This window comes from Nycticebus coucang, chromosome 3 (genome assembly GCF_027406575.1).
Source record: "Nycticebus coucang isolate mNycCou1 chromosome 3, mNycCou1.pri, whole genome shotgun sequence".
NCBI classification, from domain to species: Eukaryota; Metazoa; Chordata; class Mammalia; order Primates; family Lorisidae; genus Nycticebus; species Nycticebus coucang.
This window is the reverse complement of record NC_069782.1, coordinates 67,802,348-67,826,929: the sequence shown is the minus strand read 5'-3', so window position 1 is coordinate 67,826,929 and position 24,582 is coordinate 67,802,348. Positions and strand designations below refer to the sequence as shown.

The following is a 24,582-nucleotide window of genomic DNA, read 5'->3' as shown; positions in this document are numbered from 1 at the left end:
GTATCCCTTACTTGTCTTTTTGGAGAAATGATAGCAAATACTTCTAAAAAGATAAGTCCCTGGTTCACCAAGATGGGCCCCTAAGCTGTAAAGCCATAAAAACTCTTCATATATAATTTAGTTTTCACACCTCCCTGTGCACACCCACCATATCCATACTCCATACACCAAAAATCCTTAGAATAGGTTAGGGTATTTTTTTGAGACAGAGTCTCACTCTGTCACCCTCGGTATAGTGCTGTAGCATCACTACAGCAACCTTCAGCTCCTGGGCTAAGGCGATTCTCTTGCCTCAGCTTCCCAAGTAGCTGGGACTACAGGTGCCCACTACAATACCTGGCTATTTTTTTGTTGCCGGGGCCAGGTTCAAACCCACCACCACTCTCAGTATATGGTGTAGGCACCCTACTTACTGAGCCACAGGCGCCACCCAGAATAGGTTGTTTTTAAGTTTAACTAAATTGAGACTTTTCTGGTATTCTGATAAATCATCTTTAACATAACTTGAGATACTATGTGACTTTTCTCAGCATTGGAAATACCAAAGTCACTAAAGAATCATCTTTAGTTTCAAGGCCCAGTATGGCAACTCACACCTGTAATCCCAGCACTTTGGGAGGCTGAGGCAGGAGTACCACCTGAGGCCAGGAGTTCAAGACCAGCCTGGGAAACATAGCAAGACCTCATCTTGGAAGGAATGAATAAAGGAAGGAAGGGAGGGAGGAAGGGAAGATTTATCTTTACTTTCTTTAGGGAGGGAAGTGAATTGATTCTAAATATCTCCAAAAAGACCAAGAGAAAAATGAAACCAAGAAAAGTCTTAGGGCACGTCAAATGATGAAAAAAATGATTGCTATTAGGCTTAATCATTCTCAGCAACAGTAAAGTTGCTATAGGTATAAACTAGTTACTATTACCTGTGTGAGGTTTCCCAGATAATCCAAAATAATTCCCAAAGCTGCCATCACTCCAGTTATTGGTTTAGTAGCATCCCAAAATGAAGTAAGGAAACCTTTTATTATTATTGTCATTTAATACTGTGGAAATTGAATAAGATGAGTATATGTCTGAAAAGGGAAAATATAAAATAAAAACTATGAATCCTTCTTCAAGAAATGCATTAGTTTTAATTGAAATAATCTCTTTTGTTTTTCAAGGATTTGAGTAAAAAGTGAATGAAACTCTTTCTCTTTCTCTTTCTCTATGGACAAATTTGATGTTAGATCATCTTTTCAGCTCTGTTCCTTAGACACTTTATAAAATTGGAAGACCAGTTGCATATTCAGGCAACATCCTTTATGGGAAAAGTCATGCTTGACTGGTAAATTGTATCTGGACAGGGAGTTCTGTGAATGAACCATGAACAGCAGGAGGGAAGACATAACTTTGCATTTCCTGCATACAATGAATGTGATAACAAGGGCAGGATCTCCTAATCTCATGGGCTGCTTCAGGAGATATTGGTTCCCCTATGGAGCACAGGGCTACTAAACCAAGCTGTAAGTTTTGGGGGACAAAGAGAATATTCATTGAGTTCTACAATGTGTCAGGCAGTATGCTAGGCAATTAGCATAAAAAGGAGCAAGATTAACAAGAGTTCAGCCTTTCTTCATACACAAAACCAATATCCAGAGGCCTAAAATCCTGACGTGGTCTATACTGTGTCTGAAAATTTATGAAAAAGAAGAATTCTTCATCCTATATTTTTAAGAAGTCCTCTTTAAAAGTCCTCACTAAAGAAGCTAAAGAAGAGCACACCTGTCCTAGGATTCTAAAATGTTAAGAGATTACACCATCCTTGCCTGCTGGCTGGAGCTGGCTTTAACTCACTCATGCTCTTTCTCTGTGTTCTTGATGTTTGTTTGTTTTCTTTTATCCTTAAATACAACTTTAATCTAAATATCTTTTATGTGGGGAATATTTTTCCAGGACAAGTGAAGGAAAAATATTAAAACTAGAACATCCAGCTCCATAAAGAAAAGTCATTACCCATGGATTTCGCTGGCAGCATGAATGAAGAATGAAGCTGAGGACAAGGGAACTCTTTACACATATCATCCCTAGAGGGAATATATTTAACCTTTACTTCCTGAAGTGTTTTTTTCTGCATAACAGGCTTTCAATAAATGTGTTGAATCAGATTTCTCTTCATATGATGCATTCAGCCGATGTTTGTCCCTGAATACCCAAATTGAGACCATTTTAGAATGGTCCTAGACTTTTTAGAAATGAGGAAACCCCTATCCTCAAGTTCTTCATCTCATTTGTCCAGAACTTACTCTTTAAACTCATTCAGTACTTCAAACCATCAGCTTCCCACTGGTTTTACCTCCTTGCTTATCCAGGCTAAGTCTCAGGATCAACTATATGTGAGATGATTCTCTCTTACACATTAAAACACCTTTGTAACTGGGAGCAATGGTTCACACGTGTAATACAGCACTTTGGGAGGCTGAGATGGGAGGATGGCTTGAGGCCAACAGTTTGAGAACAGCCTGGACAACATAGCAAGACCCAGTTTCTACCAAAAAGAAAAACCACGTTTGTATCCTTATTCTATTGAACAGTATTTAAGGATTTATTTTTAAGATTGTATAAATGTGATCAATGTATACAGTTATGATTTAAAAAAAAAAAAAAAAAGATTGTATAAATGTGGGCAGCGCCTGTGGCTCAAGGAGTAGGGCGCTGGTCCCATATGCCGGAGGTGGCAGGTTCAAACCCAGCCCCAGCCAAAAACCACAAAAAAAAAAAAGAGAGATTGTATAAATGCTAGGCCATGTTACAATAAATCTTTATCTTTTTTTTAGCCATAGTAGGGTGATTATAAAATGACTAATTAGATAAGATATGACTTAAAGGGCTATTTTCTGGAACTGATAACTGAGCCCCTAAGGTTGGGCACTGTGGAAAATACACCAGGCAACTAAATGGGGACTCAAACTCCTGTGCAGAACCAGACGGGAGCTCTAACCTCCGTACACATTTGAATAAAAGTGAAAAGGATCTCTTTATAAGTGTGAGACGATGGCGAAAGCAGGAGAACATCATGTTAGTGGTCTCTGGAAGAAAGTATTCCAGCAAGGAGTGGCAGAGAGGCATGTCCCTCCCACCTGTCCAGGTGTATCGGCAGGGCCCTGGGTGAGTCTATGTTCATCAAGCCGCCCAGCCAATGGTCCCTTTGCCAAAATATGTTGTTAGGCCAGGCACAGTGGCTAACACCTGTAACCCTAGCACTCTGGGAGGCCAAGGTGGGTGGAATGCCTGAGTTCATAGGTTCAAGACCAGCCTGAGCAAAAGCAAAACCCCATTACTAAAAATAGCTAGGTGTTATGGTGGGCGCCTGTAGTCCCAGCTACTTGGAAGGCTGAGGCAAGAGAATTGCTTAAGCCCAAGAGTCTGAGGTTGCTGTGAGCTGTGATGCCACATTATTCTACCAAGGGCAACAAAACAAGACTGTCTAAAACACACACACACACACACACAAAATACGTTTTCAGACCAAGGATTCTGTCTCCCTGACAATTAAGCTAATTAATAGAGAAGCAGATGAAAGATCAAAAGTTTCACTTTTGGCTCAGTACCTGTAGCTCAGCAGCTAGGGCCCTAGCCACATACACCAGGGCTGGGGGATTCGAACCTGGCCTGGCCTGCTAAACAACATAACAAAAAAATAGCCAGGCCTTGTGGCAGGCACCTGTAGTCCCAGCTACTTGGGAGGCTGAGGCAAGAGAATCGCTTAAACCTCAGAGTTTGAGGTTGCTGTGAGCTGTGACTCCACATCACTCTACTGAGGGCAACATAGTGAGACTCTGTCTCAAAAAAAAAAAAAAGTTTCACTTTTGATAACAAAAAAAAGTTTCTCTTTTGTTTACAGAAAAGCCAGTGATTCTAGAGAATATCAAGGATATCTCCTCAGAAGAGCTGTTCTGTCCTCCAGTTTCCATTTGTTACTTTTTATTCTTACAGTAAAAGCAAATATTAGCAATGTTATTACTTACTACAGGGTACCTTAAACAGATTTCTTTTCACAGGTTACAAAGTTATATAATTCCTTTTTATTTTAAAGCAGTTATATCTCTAAATTATTTTTATTTTAGACTAAATTTATAGTAATTAATATTTTACTGGTTGCACAGAGTGCCCTTTGTCTTTGACTAATAGCATAAATTCCAATTTTTTAATTTATTTACAACAATAAGCCTTGAAAGTAAATAATCTTCAAACCTCAACACATTTACTTATTTGGTCTTGTTAAGATCTGTCCAGTAATGTCTTTCATAAAATGACCATTCAAGTTAATAATATCTAGTAACCCTGTCTCCCTCTCACTGCTCATCCACTAAAGTCTGGAAGTCTGGCTTCTCCCTCCAATATACCAAAGAACAACTTGAGGTCCCAAATGCTTCCTCATCGCAAAGTCCACTGGATATTTCTCTGTCTTGCCTAAATTGACCTTGGGATTGCATTTGATTCTGTTAATCCCTTTTTCTTCTTGAGGCAGTCTCTTCTCCTGGCTGCCCTGATGCCACACTATCCCCCTGTAAGGGTGACCAGATCAGTCTAGTTTGCCCAGGACTTTCTTAGCTTTTGCACTGAAAGTTCTGCATCCCAGGAGCCCCTCAGTCTCAGGCAAACAGAACCATTTCCACAAACTTCTCCTGTCTCGTAGTGTCTTCACTCAGGTTCTCCCAAAAGCAAGTTCTTGAGATAAGGATTTGAGTGCAATTAGTTCATTTCAGAGCTGATCCTAGAAAACACTAAAGTGGGGTGTGACGAAGTGAGGCAAAGAAAGAAAGAAAGGCAGGCAGTGCAGAATGTGTTTTAAAATGTGTTATTTAAATCCCAGCTATTCTGGAGGCTGGAGCCTAGTAGTTCAAGGCCACAGTAAGCTAGGATCATGCCAGTGCACTTCAGTCTAGGCAATGGAGCGAGACCCCAACTCTAAAAATAAAAAATAAATCTTTTTAAAAATTTAAAACATGTTACTGAGCAGACTATTGCTGCAGGCAATTAGAATTTAATCCCAACAGGAACCCCCATGTAGAACACACAACTGAGAGCCATCTCTCCTGAGGGATGAGACAGCTGGAGTACATAAAAAGGGTGCCAAAAACTGTATACACATTTTAAGAGGAAAAAAACTGTTATACTCAAGTCATGTTCGACTTCTGCAATAACAAGAGGTGCTCGACATGACTCGTATTCATCTTTTGTTATAGGTATATACTGAGTATTGCAATTTTAATACAGTTTTTTCTTTTCTTAAAATGTATTTGTTGGGGTTTTTTTGTTTTGGGGGGTTGTTTTTGTTTTGTTTTGTTTTGTTTTGTTTTTTGGCACCCTCTATATATACCAAGTCTAGACTTCGGTTGAAGGTTGTGCTAAAAAGTGTTTTTCCCCTGAAACTTCCCTCCTGCCGTATGCAGGATCAAGTGGGCTCCGGTGGCAGCTGCTGGCTGTTCGGAGTAACTGAAAATGTAAGGGTCGAGAATATAGGAAAGATTTCATCTTTAACTTGCCTCTTACTTCAGAAGTTCTAAGAACTTTAGCAAAAGTTCATGAACCACCCAAATTTGAATGGGTGGTGCCCATCAGCATTTTTTCTTCCCTGTCTCTATTAATGGTAACTTCATCTTTCCTATGACTTAGCCTGAAAACCTTGGAGTTATTCTTTCCTCTCTCTTTCTCTCATGTCCCATGTCTAATCATTCAGCAAATCCTATTAGCTATAGCTTCAAAATTGATCCAGAATCCTTGCATCCTTCACAGTTAGCTCCCTGGCCACTATCAATGCTCACCTGCATTGTTGTAATAACCCCAGGAGAGCCACAGAGGTTATTAGCAACAGACCCACCACTCAACCCCTGGTCTCTCTTCTCAGCTCAGGATGTCTGTTCCAACCACACCATGCCACAAAGTCAGGGTGTCTACCAAGAATTCAAGGTTACAGGCAATCCCTCAGAAGCTAACAGGTTCTACTGAAAGAGACCAGCCTTTGGAGGTATAGACAGAACCCAAATCTCAGGTGTGATATTTAACTACTAAATGACATCAGAAAAGCCACAAAATTCTTCTGGACTTCAGTTTTCCCAACTATAAAATAGCACTGGTAATTATTCTATCTTCACGAAGTCATGGCAAAGATTAAAAGAGAACCACTGTATAAATCTAGCACACAATAAGTGGTTGCTAAACCATGGTTATTATTATTATTCACCAAGAGCATCCAGTCTTTGCTCTACTAGACCCAAAGTGCTAAGAGGGAACCTTTAGACAACTATGATAGGTTGGGGTCAGGCCCTCTGAGCGTGACTCAGAGATGTGACCACAGACCACTGCTTCCCTATTTCTCAGCATGTGTATTGGAGGAAATTGAAGTTCCTTCTTCTGAGATGTGAAAACTTCCCCTGACCCTAGTCCCCTGGGTGGAGAGCTTAGAATATAACACCCACCCACTCCGCAGACTGAGGACAGTAGGAGGGGCAGGCCTTGGCAGTGCTGACTCCTGAGCAGGTGTAGAGGTGGGAGGAGATGAAAACAGAGGAAACAGGAAGTGAAGTGAACCCCAACCTCCCCACCACACCCCTCTCCTCAGCGCCCCACACTCCCCCCCCCCCATAGTCACCTAGTCTGGGTCAAAACAGGAAAGATTCTGCAATTAGTCAAAGGCACTTGCTAATAAATAAATTTATTGGTTTGGAAAATGTCTACCTACCCATTCTTGGAAACAATTCAGGGATTATACAAAGGGATTGCCACATCAAGTTGTGCTTAAGTGGGAGTAGTGCCAGTCCTCTAAGTGGTGATTTCTGGTTCTCACGAGGATCAGGGGGCTACTTCTGGAATTTCTGTGAGAGTCAAGGGCTGAATTGTGTTCCCTCAAAACACATATGTTCAAATCCTAATTCCAACTACCTCAGAATATGGCTGCATTTGGAGATAGAGTCTTTCAAGAGGTAATTGAGGGTTGGGTGTGGTGATTCACACCTGTAACCCTAGCACTTTGGTAGGTCAAAGAGGAAAGATTGCTTGAGGCCCAGAGTTCGACACGAACCTGGGAAAAATAGTGAGACCCCATCTCTAAAAAAATGAAAGTATTAGCCAAGCATGGTGGTGCATGCCTGAGTCCCAGCTACTTTGGAAGCTGAGGCAGGCGAATTGCTTGAGCCCAGGCGTTCAAGGCTGCAGTGAGCTATGACTGTGCCATTATACTCCAGCCTAGGAAACAGAGTGAGACCCTACCTCTAAAATTAAAAATAGAAGAAAGAGCAGGAAAAGGACATTAGGACACACAGAGAGAAACAACCATGTGAAGATACAGAGAGATGATCATCTACAAACGGAGGAAAGAAGCCTCAAAGAAACCAACTTCACCCACAACCTGATCTTAGACGTCCAGCCTCCAGAATTGAGAAAAAGTAAATTTGTGTCATTTAAGCCACCCAATACTTTGTTGTGGCAACCCCAGAAAGTTAATACGTAGTGGTCAAGGACCACCCAACGAAGGGGCATTTTGAGAAGCAATAACATTGCCAAGAGCTAATACCCCAAGAAAGTCCACACAGAAATAAAGTGAATTACATCATCAAAGATCTTCACAACACACAGACAGCCCAGGTACATGTAGGCAGATATCTCCATCACTGCCCTGTGGATCTGACCTGAGTTGAGGTCTTGCTTTTCAACTTTTATACCTTTCTAGAAGTTTCTGGGCCAGGTATTGGCACCTGGATTGGGCAAACCTCATCTAAGACATCAAGAACATTGCTTATCAAAAACACTGTTGTCCTATCCACTTCCCAGAAGTTGGTCCATATCAGATAGGCAATAAGGGAGCCCAGTCCCAGTTCATTCTGGTTCTGCAGAGTCTGGATATTTCTTTTTTTTTTTTTTTTTTTTTGTAGAGACAGAGTCTCACTTTATGGCCCTTGGTAGAGTGCCGTGGCATCACACAGCTCACAGCAACCTCCAACTCCCGGGCTTAAGCGATTCTCTTGCCTCAGCCTCCCAAGTAGCTGGGACTACAGGCGCCCGCCACAACGCCCGGCTATTTTTTGGTTGCAGTTTGGCTGGGGCCGGGTTTGAACCCGCCACCCTCGGTATATGGGGCCGGCACCTTACCGACTGAGCCACAGGCGCCGCCCCGAGTCTGGATATTTCATCCCAGTTTCAATGTCTGACTCAGAGCCCCCAGAACCAGCATCATTTCCCAAGAGCCATAATCAGAAACATGGTGAATGTCCTTTAGACCCCAGAATGAGACCAAGCCCTGGACGTCCTTCCAGCTCACCATCCATTTGGGTGAGTCTAGGTCTTCAACCTGGTAATGGCTTGATGTGTATCTCTGGGAACTTACTACACCCAGGGTGCTTATCACAACATGTTTAGGGCACATCCACGTCAGTTCATGAAGAGGCAAGACTTTATGAAAGAGCAGGAGATTCTCATCTTTAAGATTCAACAGGAACATTTCCGCTCACAAATCCAGTATGTAGTTTTGTCACAAGAGAGATCATTCCAGCTGCCACCTTTGTTCATGCTGGCACAGTCCTCTTCATTCATATTATTGGGTTCCTCTGGGTCCCAGAAGCTATATGGAGGGAAAAGTGGACATGGAGGAGGGGATTTTTAGGGTGGTGAAATTTTTCTGTACAATGCTGTAATCTCAAATGCATGGAACTATGCATTTGTCAAAACTCATAGAATGAGCCAGGTGCCGAGGTTCAAACCCATAGTCACAGCTATTCAGAAGGCTGAGGCAGGAAGATCACTTGAGTCCAGGAACTTCAGACCAGGCTGGACAACATTGCAAGACCCCATATCAAAAAGATATATATAGATTATATATGTATAATCATAGAATTGCCTGCCACAAAGAGAAAACCCTAGTGTAAACTATGGACTTTAGTTAATAATAATAATGCATCAGCATTCATCAATTGTAACAAATGCATCCCACCAATACAAGATGCTTATGTGTAGGAGAGGTGGGATATATAAAAAAATCTCTGTACTATCTGTTCAATGTTTCTATAAACATAAAATTATTTTAGAAAATGAAGTCTAGGGTGGCACCTGTGGCTCAAAGGGGTAGGGCACCAGCCCCATATGCCGGAGGTGGTGGGTTCAAACCCAGCCCCGACCAAAAACTGCAAAAAATAAATAAATAAAAATAAAAATAAAAAATAAAGTCTATTAATTTTTTTTGAAAAAGAATATGAGGCTGGGTGTGGTGGCTCATACCTATAATCCCAGCATTTTGGGAGGCATCAGCGAGACAGTCATTAAGACCAGGAGTTTTAGATTAACCAGGACAACATAGCAAGACTCTGTACAAAAATTGAAAGAGAAGTCAAATGTGGTGGTGCATGCCTGTAGTCCCAGCTCCTTGGGAGGCTGAAGCAAGAGGATCACTTGAGCCCAGCAGTTTGAGGCTGTAGCGAACTATGATTGCACCACTGTACTCCAGCCTGGGCAACAGAGCAAGACCTCATCTCAAAAAAAAAAAATTAAATCATGCTCATAATTTTAGAAAATTGCGAAATCTTCCTCATCCTCTCAACTTCCTTTTATTTTTTTCTTCTCCCAACCATTGGCCTTGGAAAGTTTGATGTATCTGAGCAGTTATACTAGAAGGGTAAGATGTTCTAATAGAGGGGAAATTATAGGTACACAAACCAGAAGCCTCGTCACAAAAAAAAAAAAAAGCCCCTTTTACCACTCCTGTCTCACCCAGCCTGGGATTGTAGGGAACCTGTCAGCTTGGACTGCAAAGACAACAAGCACACAGGGAAGAGGGATGCCAAGGGCTAGTACACCAACCTAATGACCAGGCTGCAAGTGCATCCCAATCAGGATCTGCAGTTCCTTCTCTTCCAGGCACAAACCTTTTAGTTATTAGGTGAAGTGAAAGTCCAAAGGGTAACTAACAGGGGGACCTCAGGGGTGTAAGAGCAATGGCAGTTTACCAACCAGGAAAGGTATTTTTCCATATTTAAAATCATGAGGCTGACGCAAGAGAATCACTTGAAGCCAAGAGTTCAAGACCAGGCTGGGCAACATAGCAAGACCCTCATCTCTATCTTTTATTAAAAAAAAAAAAAAAAGTCTTGGTGCCTGTACCTCAAGCAGCTAGGGCGCCAGCCACATACACCAGAGCTGGCGAGTTTAAATACAACACAGGCCTGCCAAACAACAATGACAACCACAACCAAAAAACAGCTGGGCGTTGTGGCAGTCGCCTGTAGTCCCAGCTGCTTGAGAGGCTGAGGCAAGAGAAGTGCTTAAGCCCAGGAGTTGGAGGTTGCTGTGAGCTGTGATGCCACAGCACTCTACCCAGGGCGACAGCTTGAGACTCTGTCTCAAAAAAAAAAAAAAATTGATACAGCCATACCTGTACAAATCAGCTCCTGACTTTAATCACCCACTTCCTTGCCTTCTCCTCCCCCAATGGTCAGGACCCACAGAGGAAGCAGAGAGACCCCAGGAACTCTGGGCACTTGCCTTAATGTAACAGGTGACCCATCCAGCCACCTCCAGTCTCCTTCTTTGTGTTTGTCATGCAGTCCCAGCCAGTAGACCCGTGGGGAGCGGTGAGCCTTGGCCACAAAATTCTGTAAATACAAACTTCATCCACCCATCAGTTCCTCTACATGGCCCTCAGGGTGAGGGCCTGACCTCCACACAGTCCCACACATTTGGGACTTGAGAATGCCACCCTTTCCCCATAGCAGGATCAACACCTTCCTCTCACTGAAGCATATGTGATGGGAATAATCATGCTGCTTTTTCTCATGCAATCTGAGAACCAAGCTGTGCCTCAATTTCCCCATCTTTACAATGGGATAACATTAGCTACCTCCTCATAGGGTTTTTTGTGAGGATTAAATAGGTTAACCCACTTACAGTGCTCAGAATAGTGTCTGGTACACAGTAAGTACTATGACATCTTAACCTTTAGCATTATAATACTTAAGTAGCATTTTTAGCAACAGTAACTGTTGTCTTCTCAGTTTCCCTGGGACTTCTGCCCCCCCCCCTGCAGCCTTAATCTGCATCCAGGCAGCAAAAGAGTTCATTGCTTCAGGAAAAGAGCAAAAAGAGAAAGAAAAATAAATTTCCTGTCTTTGATAGTTCAAAATCCCAGGACTTTGGAAGAAAAGAAAGGGTTGGAGCTGGAACATATTCTTCTTAGCAAAGTATCTCAAGAATGGAAGAAAAAGTATCCAATGTACTCAGCCCTACTATGAAACCAATTTATAGCTTTAACCCAAATATAGCCCAAGAATATGAGGAAAGGGAAGAGGGAGGGGAGGGCTGGCTGGCTGGAGGGAGGGTGATTGGTGGGACCACACCTACAGTGCATCTTACAAGGGTACACGTGAAATTTACTAAATGTAGAATATAACTGTCTTAACACAATAACTAAGAAAATGCTGTGAAGGCTATGTTAACCAGTTTGATGAAAATATATAAAGTGTATATAAAACCGGCACATTGTACCCCATGATTGAATTAATGTACACAGCTATGATTTAATTAAAAGAAAAAGAAAAGAAAGGGTTTGCCTCAAAGACAAAAGATTAGAAAGAAAATGTGATTAAAAGCAAGTCCTCTGTAGTAAAGTAATTTGTGGTGAGGAAAATCAGACCAGTGATTGAAGGTGGGAGTGTGGCAGTGAGGGATGAACTAGAAAAGGGGTATGAGACGATTTTCTAGGGTGGAGGAATATTCATAAATCTTGGTTGAGTTGATAGTTACATGGGCACATTGTCAAAACCACTGCACATACACTTATGCTCTGTGCATTTTACTATATGCAAATCACGCATCATTCACCCAACTTATTGCCAGACCAAGATTCACTAAGATGTGGGGTGACAGATCACAATGGGAAGGAAATTATGAAGATGTAGATGGTCCCAGAGGGAGGAACACTGAACCCCAATTCCAGTGATCCCCAGGTGATGGCAAAAACCCCAGGAGGATTTGAGGACTCTACAAAGCAAAAAAAAATCTGAGTGTTGTTTCCTAGGCAAAGCCCCAAAGAGGCATCAGAAAACCACGGAGAGAGGCAAGGGCTGCCTGTCCCATAAAATCAGATGGAGCCTTGGCAGCCTCCACAGTTTGTTAGACCCCAGAATAGGGCAGAAAAAGCAAAAAGATCTTTTGCACCCAAGAACATCAAGGAAGAGGGAAAGAGGCCTCCAGACCCAAGTGGGACACTCAGGGGCAGCCTGGGTGGCCCACTGAGTGCCAGAAAACCAGAAGAATAACTAACACAGAGAGAGGCCTTTCTATTTCTAGACACCAAAGTGAAAGCATCTTAAGAAGAAACTCATCTGTCTTGGCCATCACTGGATGTAGACTGGTGCCTTGCACATAGTAGACTCTCAGGAAACTTTGGTTGAATTAACAAATTAGTAAGTGAGCTATGCACTTTGAACAGATTACCTCATTGGATCCTCATCATGACCCACTGAAGCAAGTATTATCATTATACCCATTTTGAGATGAGAAAATCAAGCCACAGAGAGGTTAAATAACTTGTCTAGGATCATCCAGTTAGTGGATATCTCAGTGTATACCAGTCTGGAATAAAAGCATCAAGGACTAGACATGTACTCTCCTCCACCTTAACCTCTTACAAGCCATCCCCACTCAGAAGAAAAATGGGGAACCCAATTGACTGAGATTAAATGCCCACCATCCAGGTAGGATGGGAACGCAAGCAAGAAACCAAAATGAGTAATTTGAAAAAGAAACAGAGTCAGGCCAGGCATGGTGGCCTAGCACTCTGGGAGGCTGAGGCCAGAGGATTGCTTGAGCTCAGGAGTTTGACACCAACCTGAAGCAGAGAGAGACCCTGTCTCTAAAAATAGACTGGTGTTACGGTGGGTGCCTGTAGTCCCTGCTACTACTTGGGAGGCTGAGGCAAGAGAATCAGAAGTCCAGGAGTTTGAGGTTGCTGAGAGCTATGATGCCACAGCACTCAACCCCAGGGCAACTGAGTGAGACTCTGTCTCAAAAAGCAAACAAACAACAACAAAAAAAAAAAAAACTGAGTCGTATTTCTTATAAATCTGAGTTTAGGGAATATGATTTGTACCTTCCCATTTTCATTATCTAATGGAATCCTTTCAAAATGCTCTATACAGCTACTTATAAATATGAAGCTATGAAACAGGGATAAAAAAACAAGGAGAGCATGCGGGAAAAAATAATAAGAAGATAATAGACCTAAATCCAAACAAATCAATGATTATATTAAATATAAATGCCTAAATAAAAGCTAGCAATTGTCAGGTCAGATTTTTAAAATCCAAGACCCCACTGTGTACTGTATACAAGAGTCCCATGTTAAATATAATGACATAAATTGATTGAAGGTAAGAGAACCTTGCAAACACTAATCATATAGTGCTACGGTGTTCATGGTCATGACCACAGACTGTGAAGCCAGCTGCCTGGGCTCAGATCCCAGCTCTGACGTGTACCTGTGGGTGACCATAGGCAAATTGCTTAAACGCACTGTGCCTCAGTTTCCTCATCTGTGAAGTACAAATGATATGTACTGTATACAAATGATAATAGACCTAATGGTAATAGTATTAAGTTGTTGAAATCATTCACAAATATGCCAGATCTACCTGGATGCACAGGTGGGATCTCATTTTTCCACCATCTTAAAGGCTAGAAGTGTCCATGTGATTTGTTCTGTGAGCACGAGTAAGCGGAAGCTTTGAGGACCAGCAAATGATTTGCCTCATACACATTCATCATTGAGCGATGGAGACTGTTACTGCTGCATAAAATAACTTCTTTTGGCTATACACTAATTTATAGAGTTGTTGTGAGAATTACGTGTGTTAACACATGTAAGATGTAAGGTATTTGTAACAAAGTCTGAAAAATAGAAAGTGCCAGCTAAGAGATAGCCACTATTAAATCTCCATATTAGAAATAAAGGTGACATGTATAGAAGTTAAATAAACAAAATCAGGATTTGGACTCAAAGCATATCCTCTTAACTTCTGCATAATACTATTTCAGCAAGAGCTTGCAATTAAAGCTTTAGTAGCTCTAAAGTAATTCCAATTTCTCTTCATCCAGGTGAGGGAAGGCATTATAAATCCTAGAAGAGAGACAGGCTGGCCCTGCTGGTTCTCAAAGGTTTGGTGGAGACAACTCACCTGCTCAGCAAAGTTACTGATAATCACCAAGTGAGAGTAATTCTCCTGGCAGAACTTCCGGGCTTCATCCCATGACTTGGTGCTTGGGGAGAAGTAGTAACACTTGCCTTCAAAAGGGACCCAGCCTTCAGGACAGGTGACTCTGGTACATTCTGAGTAACAGATGGGATGCTGTCAGGATGGCCCAAGAGCCAGAGGCATGTACATAGTATGCCACACACAGTGGTGCAGGCTGCACACTGCTCAACTCCAGATGGCATCGTTCACATAGACTGCACTGAGGATCATTTCCACAGAGTTATGCAATGTCACAATTCTGGGTAGTTCTACAAGTACCACTCACCTAATAAGCCCTGAAGTTCCACCAGGGACTGGTTGGTGCCAGCTCTGACACGATCAATGTCCTTCCTCAGACCAGCTAGTCCTGCCATGCCAGTCACTGTCAGAAAGGATAGGCTGAAGGGTTAGAGACCCAAAACCCCATATGCCCACCCACCTACCCACCACTGACCACAGACACACCAGAGAAAAGCAAGAGTCATGCAGCCACATCTAGTAAGTCAGGTTGCACTTCAAAAACCACATGTGGAGCACCCAGGAGTCCTAGAGGGGCTCAGAGAAGGATCAGTCCCTGGATTTTGGGAAGAGGGGATATAGTGGACATCCTGGAGGAGGTGGTTTTTGAAGGAAGAGGGTGATTAGTAACTTGGGGGAGAGGGAATGCACAGGAGGCAGGGCATCTTAAGAGCAAAGATGCAGAGGCGAGTGTGCTGGGGAAGACTATAGGGTAGGGGTAGAGGGAATCTCAGAGGAGCTGGAGCGCAAAGTAGGGTGAGGTCTGATGTCTGGGTTCTGGAATGCCATGCTGAAGGTTTCACATTGGGCTCTGTGCAAAGAAAACCCAGCAGTAAGTTTTGAGCAGATGACTTAACACATATAAGTGTATTCACACGAGAGATATTAGTAATAATGTGTGAAAGTAAAGATATGTTTGTATATAAAGGACTTCAAAATAGGCTCAGCATCAGTAGCACAGTGGTTACGGAGCTGGCCCCATGCACTGAGGCTGGAGGGTTCAAACCCGGCCTGGGCCTGCCAAACAACAATGACAACAGCAACAAAAAATAGCCAGGCGTTGTAGTGGGCACCTAAAGTCCCAGCTATTTGGGAGGCTGAGGCAAGAGAATCGCTTAAACCCAAGAGTTTGAGGTTGGTGTGAGCTGTGATGCCACAGCACTCTACCGAGGGTGACATAGTGAGACTCTGTCTCAAAAAAATAATAATAATAATAATATACATCTAGGTTCTATGTGGTCAATTAACACATACATTCAACAAAAATGTGGGAATACGCCTGTAGTCCCAGCTACTCGGGAGGCTGAGGCAAGAGAATCCCTTAAGCCCAGGAGTTGGAGATTGCTGTGAGCTGTGTGAGGCCACGGCACTCTACCGAGGGCCATAAAGTGAGACTCTGTCTCTACAAAAAAAAAAAAAAAAAAAAAAAAAAATGTGGGAATAAATCAAGGAAACAAAGACATGAAATAAATAAAATATAGGAATCAACAAAAGAACATGTTGGCTGGGTGCAGTGGTTCACACCTGTAATCATAGCCTCTGGTGAGCTCCAGAGTTCTAGACCAGCCTGAGCAACAGTGAGACCCCCATCTCTACTAAAAATAGAAAAATTAGCCAGTCACAATGGCAGACACCTGTAGTCTGAGAGGCTGAGGCAATTGCCCCAGCACAAGAGTTTGAGGTTGCTGTGAGCCATGATGACGCCACTGCACTGTAGCCTGGGCAACAGAGTGAGACCTGTCCCACAAGAAAAAGAAAGGAAAAGAAAATGTTGAAGGGAATTCCTAAAATGAAGGCCAAAAAGTAAACAAAGATGTTGTTCTGCATCTGCCTTAAAATTCTGTACACAAAGTATGGACCAGAAGAATAAAAATATCAATGAAGCAGGGCCACATCATTAAAATAAAAATTATATATTAACTAAAGTGTTCTGCTGAAGTGTTTTTGTTTTTTTTTTTTTTTTTTGTAGAGACAGAGTCTCACTTTATGGCCCTCAATAGAGTGCCGTGGCCTCACACAGCTCACAGCAACCTCCAACTCCTGGGCTTAAGCGATTCTCTTGCCTCAGCCTCCCGAGTAGCTGGGACTACAGGCGCCCGCCACAACGCCCGGCTATTTTTTGGTTGCAGTTTGGCCGGGGCCGGGCTTGAACCCGTCACCCTCGGTATATGGGGCCGGCGCCCTACCAACTGAGCCACAGGTGCTGCCCATCTGCTGAAGTGTTTTGACTACATTGCAAGAAGGCTTACCCAAGTGAGGTTTCAGCAATAGAGTTTAACACATACTTTGATAGTAAAGCAAATAGAAGAGAGAAATGCAGAAGGAGACTGTAAGAAAGACAGAATTATACTATAACAAGGCAAAAGTGTTGGAAGGAAAAAATGAAATCAAGGTACTACATAGGTTTAATGATACAAATAGATCACATTTTATAATTAAAGTGTGATTTGTTATAATTGGTAAATATGAGAAGTGGAAAAGTATGGGTTTGCTTGGGGCTGAGGCGTGAAGAGAAGGAGGAAACAGACTGAATCCTTGAGCAGAATGGCTTGATGTGAGGCACGGAGTGAGGCCGTGTGGGAGGGAGCAATTCTCTGGCTTCCTCAGTCATGGGAAAGTCACCCAGCCCAGAAGATTCTTTTATAACTAATGTGTGTGTTCTCGCTTTTCCTCCATGACCTTTGCCCTCTTCCAATGCTCACTAGTTCAGTAAATGGCCCTTCAGTTGAACAAAATAGAATTATGAGACATACAGATACAGATATGTTACCTTTACATTCCTCCTTCTTGCTCAATGGCATTCCCAATCCATCCCTAGCTCCTGCCAATTTTACCTTCAAAACCTTTCTACTGCACCCACTGCTCTCCATCCCATGTCTACAGCCCTCATCCAAACCATCATCCTCTCTCACCTGCCCAACTACACCATCTTCCTCCCCTGTATTTATGATGTGGCCTCCTACCACGGGGCCTTTGCACATCCCTGGTCCTCTCAATCCCTCACCTGGTTAATTCCTTCTTTTCTCTTCCTTTACTCCATAATATCACCAAATATCCCTGTTGCCTTAGGGAAGCCTTGTGTGACCCCCACCTCAAAGATACAATTCAGATTCCTTGTTAAGGACACTCAACTTAAAAGAGGGGAGAGAGGGCATAGAGAGAGATGAAAATTACCTATAGATATAACACCATTCAGGTGATGAGTACATTAGAAGCCCAGCCTTCACCGCTATATAATACACACATGTAATAGAATTCAACTTGTACCCCCTAAATCTATTGAAATTTTTTTAAAGATATCTCGTTAGACATTTTCATAGAACTGCATCTCTCTTCTTTTGAACTGCTCATCAAAATTTGGAATTTTATATTCATTTGAGTAATAATCTGATTAATGGTTATCTACACCTGTGCTGTCCATGAGAAATACAATGTGAACCAGTTACATAATTTTACATTTGCTAGTAACTGTCTTTTTAAAAGCCAAAAGAAAAACAGGTAAAATTAATATGAATATTTTTTATTTATCTCTATATACCCACAATATTATGTTTCGGTGTGCAATCAATGTTTAAAAATGATTAGTTGGATATTTTATGATGCATTCTTATCTTGAAGCAAATGTTTGACATCGGTATATATTTTATACTTCAAGGCACAGCTCACTTGGGACCAACCACATTTCCAGTACCCAACAGTACTCAACTGGTCCAGCCACATGACACTTGTGACTGCCAATTGGACAGTAGACAGAGGTCTGGACACACACACACATGCATACACATACTCCACAGTGACAGGGACTGCGTCTGCTATGTTTACCATTCTACCCGCCTCATGGTTCCTACCACAATGGCTGGCAGAAAATAAAGCTGGTCCTAGATTCAGGTTTAAGGATCAGGCACAGTAGCTCATGCTTATAATCCTAGTACTTTGGGAGACTGAGGCAGGAGGATTGCTTGAGGCCAGGAGTTTAAGACCAGCCTGGGCAATTTAGCCAGACCTATCCATACAAAAATTGAGAAACATTAGTCAGGCGTGGTGGCGCATGCCTGTAGTCCCAGCTACTCAAGAGACTGATTGCTTGAGCCCAGGAATTTGAGGTTGCAGTGAGCTGTGATGACACCATTTCACTCTAGTCCAGGTGACAAAATATTCATGCATGAAGTAATGATTGAAAGCACTCACCATTTGCCTGCCACACCATCTGTTGAAAGGTTAACATCCTCAGTTCTTCCATCACCTCCTGGTCTATGAGGAGAAGCCTAGGTTGAGTCCAGGGCCTTCCATGTCCCATCTCCACCCAGTCTCTCTCCTTGCCCCGTCCTGGCCCTACTCACACTTAATTAGTGTCACAGTCAGACTGACACAGCCCAAGAGCAGTGACACCACCACCAACACACACAGGTACACCATCAGCCTCTCCTCCTGGCAGTACCCAGGACTTCCAGACTTCTGACTGAGCCAAGGCACTGGAGTTGCTGGAGAATGCAGGTGGGAACAGAGAGAAAAACACTAGTGCTTCAGACAGTAAGGAAGGAATCCTTAAGCCTGTCTCCAAGAGAGGGGCCAGAGGTCTGTAGCAAGTGTGATGGGGAAAAGGAATGCTCTTGAGAGGCCCAGAGCATTTACTGTATATGGAGCATCATGTTACAACTTTCTTATCAGATCTTCACCATTATGATGTAGTTGTAAGAATTATTCTAATTTTGTTTTTAGAGACAGGGTATTGCTATGTTGCCCAGGGTGGTCTTAAAATTCTGGCCTCAAGTGGTCCTTTCCCCTTGGCCTCCCAAAGTGATGGGACTAAAGGCATGAGCCACCATGCCCAGCCAGAATTATTCCCATTTTACAAGTAAATAGACTGAGCCTTGGTGAAGTAGCAAATGACTTGGACCCAGATCTGTGCTTAGTATCCATGACCCATTATCTTCTATTCTCTGAAAGCTCCTGACCAAGCTGCTCCCCATTCAAGGAAGACTGTGGACCCTTGTTTCTGGGGCAAAGAACATTTCCCACATCTTATGCAAGCAAGAGGTGGAGACCGTCAATTACCCAGCAGGCACCCTGGGTCCCTGGGGGGATCTGGCCTTGTCTCTGGGAGAAGCAGCTTCTTGTTTTTTCCGTTTGGCTTTTTAGAGACAGGATGTCAGTCTGTCACCCAGGCTAGAGTGCAGTAGCATCATTATAGCTCCTGGGCTCAAGAGACCCTTCTACCTCAACCTCCAGAGCAGCTGGGATTATAGGCACCCAGCTAATTTTATTTCTTGCTTTATTTATTGTAGAGATAGGATCTTCCTACATTGCCATGGGGTCTTGGACTCCTGGCCTCAAGTGACTCTCCCACTCCAGCCTCCTAATTCAGCTTCTTAAAGAATTTACTCTGACTCAATTTTCACTCCAGAGCTGGAGGTCTAAATCAAATGCACTGGCCACTGTCAGAGGAGACATAGGGAATTCCTAAAGGGGATGAGGACTTACCAGCAAGGGACGGTTGAAACGGTGGAGGCTCCAGATTGATGCCTGGGAGAAAGGAAGAGAGAGGTCTATTCAGAAGATGCGCAAAGATTCTGTCTTCCAAGATCAACAAGCTCTGCTTTATTCTCTGCTCAGAATTAGGCAGCTGGGAAGAAACTTCCAAATGCCCCCTCTTGGGCTTCTTGAAGGGTCGTCCCACTGCTCACCCAGTTGAGAAGGTACACAGGGGACAGGGGTGAGGTCCAGGCCTGGAAGGGATCAGAAAGACATCAGTCATTCTGAGTAGGGCTTCAGCCAGGTAAGCAGAAAAGATCCCAGCTCCAGACTCTCACCTGTTGTCTTTGGAGGCTTACAAGGAAGAGGAGGGTTCTCTGATTTCTTTTCTGAGGAGGGGAGGAACAGGTGCTCAAACCCAGAGCAGGGCAAAGCCAGCACTGGGTCTCCAGCCCCCACCACCCTCCAGCTACAACTCACCTGCCCTTGGGGGCCGTGGCGGAACAATCAAACCTGGAGAAGAGAAGCTTGGAGTTAGGGTGGGTCTGAGGATGGGAATCAGATTGAAGGAACTGATGGAAACAGAATTAGGATTGCAGTGAAAGGTCGGATAGAGTTAGAGATGGGGTTGGGCCAGGCAAGGTGGCTCATGACTATAACCCCAGCATTTTGAGAAGCCAAGGAGGGAGGATCACTTGAGGCCAGGAGCTCCAGACCAGCCTAGACAACATAGAGACCCTATCGCTACACAAAAAAAAAGAAGATGAAGAAGAAGAAGAAAAATTAGCCAGTGTGTGGGGGAATGGGCTTATAGTCTCACTACCCAGGGGACTGAGGCAGGAGGATCACTTGAGCCCAAGATTTGAGGCCATGGTGAGCTGTGATTGCACCACCCACTCCAGCCTGGATGACAGAGCAAGACCCTGGATGTGGGAGGAGGGTTATGATTTGGGATGTACTTAGGGTGAAGAATGGAGTTGTTGCTGAGTTTAGAAATGGGAAAGAAGTTCAGGTTGGGTTGTAGTTGGGGTATAGGGATGAAATTGGATTTGAGAACACATAAGGGCTGCATGTGGAGATGGGTGGGGGGAGCTGTGATTGGGGACAGGGTGGCCCTGAAAATCAGAATTGAGCTGCTCTTAGAGTTGGATTTGAAGATCACATTAGGGTCATGCTGGAGTTGGAGATGGGGCAGTTAAATGGCACAGCCCAGTTCATCTCCTACCTCATGCAAAACCTCATGGTATCCCTGGACCACCCTCCTCCCAGGGTGGCCCCACTCTGGACTCAGGGATAGGGAATGGAGAACCCCAGCCCTCACAGAATGGTCTCTGTCTACGATGCCCAGCTAATGCCCCCTGGCAACTCAACTCCCTCTATTCCTCCAAGGCACACCTGGCCTTCAGGAAGTCTTCTTACCTGGCTTGGGTGGAAGGTCCTTGTAGGGTGTTGCCGTGTTCTCATAGTCATCATCATCATCCTCACCCACGGACCCTTCCAGAGGAAAAGCATGGTCAGTCGAAGCCCAGTCCATTACTTCCTCTGTCTCTCAGGCCCTGCGCCCTGCCCCAGCTGCTCCAAGGTGGTGAGGCTGCAAGCTACTTCCTGACCACAGCCAGCCCCCAACCTATGCCTGGTCAGGGCCTTGCCTGGTGGGTGTGGGCATGCAGAGTTAGTATACATGCTGTACACACCTGTCAGCCCAGTCCACGAGGATGCCTCATGGCCTCAGGGTCTCCCATGGGAGGTCACTCAGGAAAACCTCTCAAACCACCACTTTCATATCTACTTGTCATACTCTTGTTGAAGCTAGGCCACACAAATCTAAATAAAACCCGGGTCTTGGGTATAAATGCAAAGAAATCTGGGAGCCAAACATCCACTCATAGTTTTCTTTTTTTTTTCTTTTGAGACAGAGTCTCACTATGTTGCCCTCGGTAGCGTGCTGTGGCGTCACAGCTCACAGCAACCTCAAACTCTTGGGCTTAAGCTATTCTCTTGCCTCAGCCTCCCAAGTAGCTGGGACTACAGGCACCCACCACAACGCCGGCTATTTATTTGTTGCAGTTGTCATTGGTGTTCAGCTGGCCCAGGTGGGGTTTGAACCCGCCAGCCTGGATGTATTTGGCCAGCACCCTACCCCCACTGAGCTACGGGCCACTTGTAGTTTTCTAAGCACCAGTTTTCATGTTGCAGAGACTTTGGACCCAGCATCCTGGGTCTATCTTCCTAACAAATGTCTTCTTGTCCCTCAAGTTCTACTCCATTGTCCCCTCTTCTTACCCCCACCATCCGCAGCATCGCAGGCAGAGGCCTCAATTCTCCACGGGATTTCCCCAATCTCTTGTTCCCTCTCCTTTCACCCAAAGCTGTGCCCCAAACTGCCTCCCCCTTTAGACTGGCAGATTGTCACAGGCAGGGTCTAGGTTTCTTTTTCTTTCTTTCTTTCTTTTTTTTTTTTAATTGAGACAGAGTCTCATTTTGTCACCCTTAGTACCTGGGACTACAGGCGCCACCACAATGCCAGCTATTTTGTTTATTTGTTTGTTTGTTTGTTTTATTTTGTTTTGTTTTGTTTTTTTGTTTAGCAGGCCCAGGCTGGGATTGAACCCACCAGCCCCAGAACATGTGGCCAGTGTCCCAATCACTGAGCTACGGGTGCCCAGCCAGAATCTAGGTTTCTTTAAGCACCTGCCATCCTGGTGCCTGGCAGGGACTGGGTGCACAGGATGCCAGACACTGATCGTGTGTCTACAATGGCAGCTAATGCCCCCTGGCAACTCAACTCCCTCTATTCCTCCAGGGCGCACCTGGTCTCCGGGAAGTCCTCTTACCTGGCTTGGGTGGAAGGTCCTTGTAGGGTGGTGCCGTGTTCTCATAGTCATCATCATCCTCCTCCTCCATGTACCCTTCCAGAGGAAAGGCATGGTCAGAGCCCAGTCCATTCCTCCCTCTGGCCCTGGCCCCAGCTGCCACAGCCACAGTTGCTGTGTCAAGATGGAGACACAGCAACCTGTTTCCTGACCATAGCCAGTCCCCAGTCTGAGCCTGGCCAGGGCCTTACCTAGTGGGTCTGGGCACGCAGAGTTAGTATACATGCTGTACTCAGAAGAAGGGAGCACAAGGAGCCTGATGAGTGTCAGTGAGGGCTTGGCTGCTTCCGCCTCTTCTCCTTCCTACTCAAGTGTCTGGGCCTCTCTCAATTCTCTCTTTCTTTAAAAAGTCAAGTACATGCAAATCTACCTTGAGGGGAAGCCCCCACACCACACACACACACACACACACACACACACACACACGCCATGCTGTTCTCCCTAGTTTGGATTCAGGTATAGGAGAAACAATGACCACAGCCCCTGCACTTTAGCTCACACAGAGCACCAAGCCTTGAATGAAAAAGATGGATAAGTTCCGTCCTTCAAGGACATCCTTCTCTCTAGACAAGAGAGACAATAAACCAGTAAAGAAACATAGAAACAAACAATATAGTTTTGATATGTATTTTACTTTTAATAGTAAGTATTATGATTTTTATTTTTTTTATTGTTGGGGATTCGTTGAGGGTACAAAGAACCAGGTTGCACTGATTGCATTTGTTAGGTAAAGTTCCTCTTCTAATTATGTACCACCCTCAAGAGGTGTGTCACACACCGTGAACCTCCAGCACTTCTTCCCTCTCTCCACCCCTCCATTCCCCCACCCTCCAATATGTACTAGGTCATCAATGGTCCTCATATCAGAATTGAGTACATTGGATTCTTGTTTCTCCATTCTTGTGATGCTTTACTAAGAAGAATGCGTTCCACCTCTATCCAGATTAATACAAAAGATGTAAAGTCTGCATCATTTTTAGTGGCTGAATAGTATTCCATGGTATACATAAACCACAGCTTGTTAATCCATTCCTGGATTCATGGAAATTTAGGTTGTTTTCAAAATTTGACAATTGCAAATTGAGCTGGGATAAACAGTCCAGTTCAAATGTCTTTATTATAAAATCATTTTTTTCTTCTGGGTAGATGCCCAGTAATGGGATGGCAGGAGCAAATGGGAGGTCTAGTTTCAGAACTTTTAGGATTCTTCATATTTCCTTCCCAGAAGGTTATATTAGTTGGAAGTCCCACCAGCAATGTAGAAGTGTTCCCTTCTCTCTACATCCATGCCAGCATCTCACATTTTGAGATTTTATGATGCGAGCCATTCTCACTGGGCTAAGGTGATATCTCAGGGTAGTTTTGATTGCATTTCTCTGATAATTAGAGATGATGAGATTTTTTTCTTGTTTGTTAGCCATTCATGTGTCTTCTTTAGATAAGGTTCTATTCATCTCTCTTGCCCATTGATACTAGGTAGCAGTGGCTCTTTTTTTGTTGATTAATTTGAGTTCTCTCTAGATCCTAGTTATCAAGATTTTGCCCAATTCATAATATGCAAATATCTTTTCCTATTCTGATGGTTGTCTTTTTGCTTTGGTTGTTGTCTCCTTAGCTGTACAGAAGCTATTCAGTTTAAGTCCCATTTGTTTATTTTTGTTGCTGCGATTGCCACTGAGGTCTTCATCATAAACTCTTCCTCAGGCCATTATCTTCAGGTGTTTTCTCCACACTTTCTTTGAAGATTTTTATTGTTTCATGCCTTCAATTTAGATCTTTTATCCATCTTGAATCAATTTTAGTGAGTGGAGCAAGGTGTGGGTCCACTTTCAGTCTTTTATATGTGGTTATCCAGTTCCCCCAGCACCATTTATTGAAGAGGGATTCCTTCCCCAGTGTATATTTTTGTTTGGTTTATCAAAGATTAGGTAGCTGTAAGATGCTACTTTCATTTGTGGTTTTCTATT

At 43.7% G+C, this 24,582-nt stretch overlaps 2 protein-coding genes across 6 annotated transcripts in view; one reads left to right on the top strand and one right to left on the bottom strand.

Moving 5' to 3' along the window:
* ADGRE3 (adhesion G protein-coupled receptor E3) overlaps window positions 1-2,135 on the top strand; it is a 79,029-nt gene extending 76,894 nt beyond the window's left edge. For all 4 annotated transcript variants that reach the window (XM_053584946.1, XM_053584948.1, XM_053584945.1 and 1 more), the window contains one exon: window positions 1,930-2,135. In XM_053584946.1, the coding sequence (XP_053440921.1) occupies window positions 1,930-1,938 (9 nt within the window). In that variant the 3' untranslated portion in view covers window positions 1,939-2,135. The remainder of the gene's footprint in view (window positions 1-1,929) is intronic.
* Window positions 2,136-6,695: 4,560 nt separating this feature from the next.
* CLEC17A (C-type lectin domain containing 17A) lies at window positions 6,696-22,909 on the bottom strand. 2 transcript variants are annotated; one of them, XM_053586427.1, is made up of 13 exons: window positions 22,807-22,909; window positions 22,577-22,651; window positions 21,162-21,236; window positions 20,223-20,255; window positions 20,081-20,131; window positions 19,955-19,996; window positions 19,752-19,793; window positions 18,611-18,751; window positions 18,459-18,521; window positions 14,539-14,634; window positions 14,196-14,347; window positions 10,507-10,616; window positions 6,696-8,593 (listed from the first exon to the last, which is right to left on the bottom strand). In XM_053586427.1, exons 1-13 carry the CDS (start codon window positions 22,838-22,840, stop codon window positions 8,461-8,463), a joined length of 1,047 nt encoding a protein of 348 aa, XP_053442402.1. In that variant the 5' UTR covers window positions 22,841-22,909; the 3' UTR covers window positions 6,696-8,460. The 2 variants fall into 2 exon arrangements, with proteins under 2 accessions (XP_053442402.1, XP_053442401.1); XM_053586426.1 differs by having other exon boundaries at window positions 21,162-21,240; window positions 22,578-22,651.
* Window positions 22,910-24,582: the final 1,673 nt, after the last annotated feature.

Coding starts and splice junctions, on each gene's coding strand:
- CLEC17A (XM_053586426.1), bottom strand. CDS start 22,840: ATGTATACTAACTCTGCGTGCCCAGACCCACTAG. Junction 20,256..21,161: donor GGACCTTCCACCCAAGCCAG/GTAAGAAGACTT, acceptor TCTCTTCTCCAG/GTTTGATTGTTCCGCCACGG. Junction 8,594..10,506: donor GGGTCACCTGTTACATTAAG/GCAAGTGCCCAG, acceptor CCCTCCATATAG/CTTCTGGGACCCAGAGGAAC.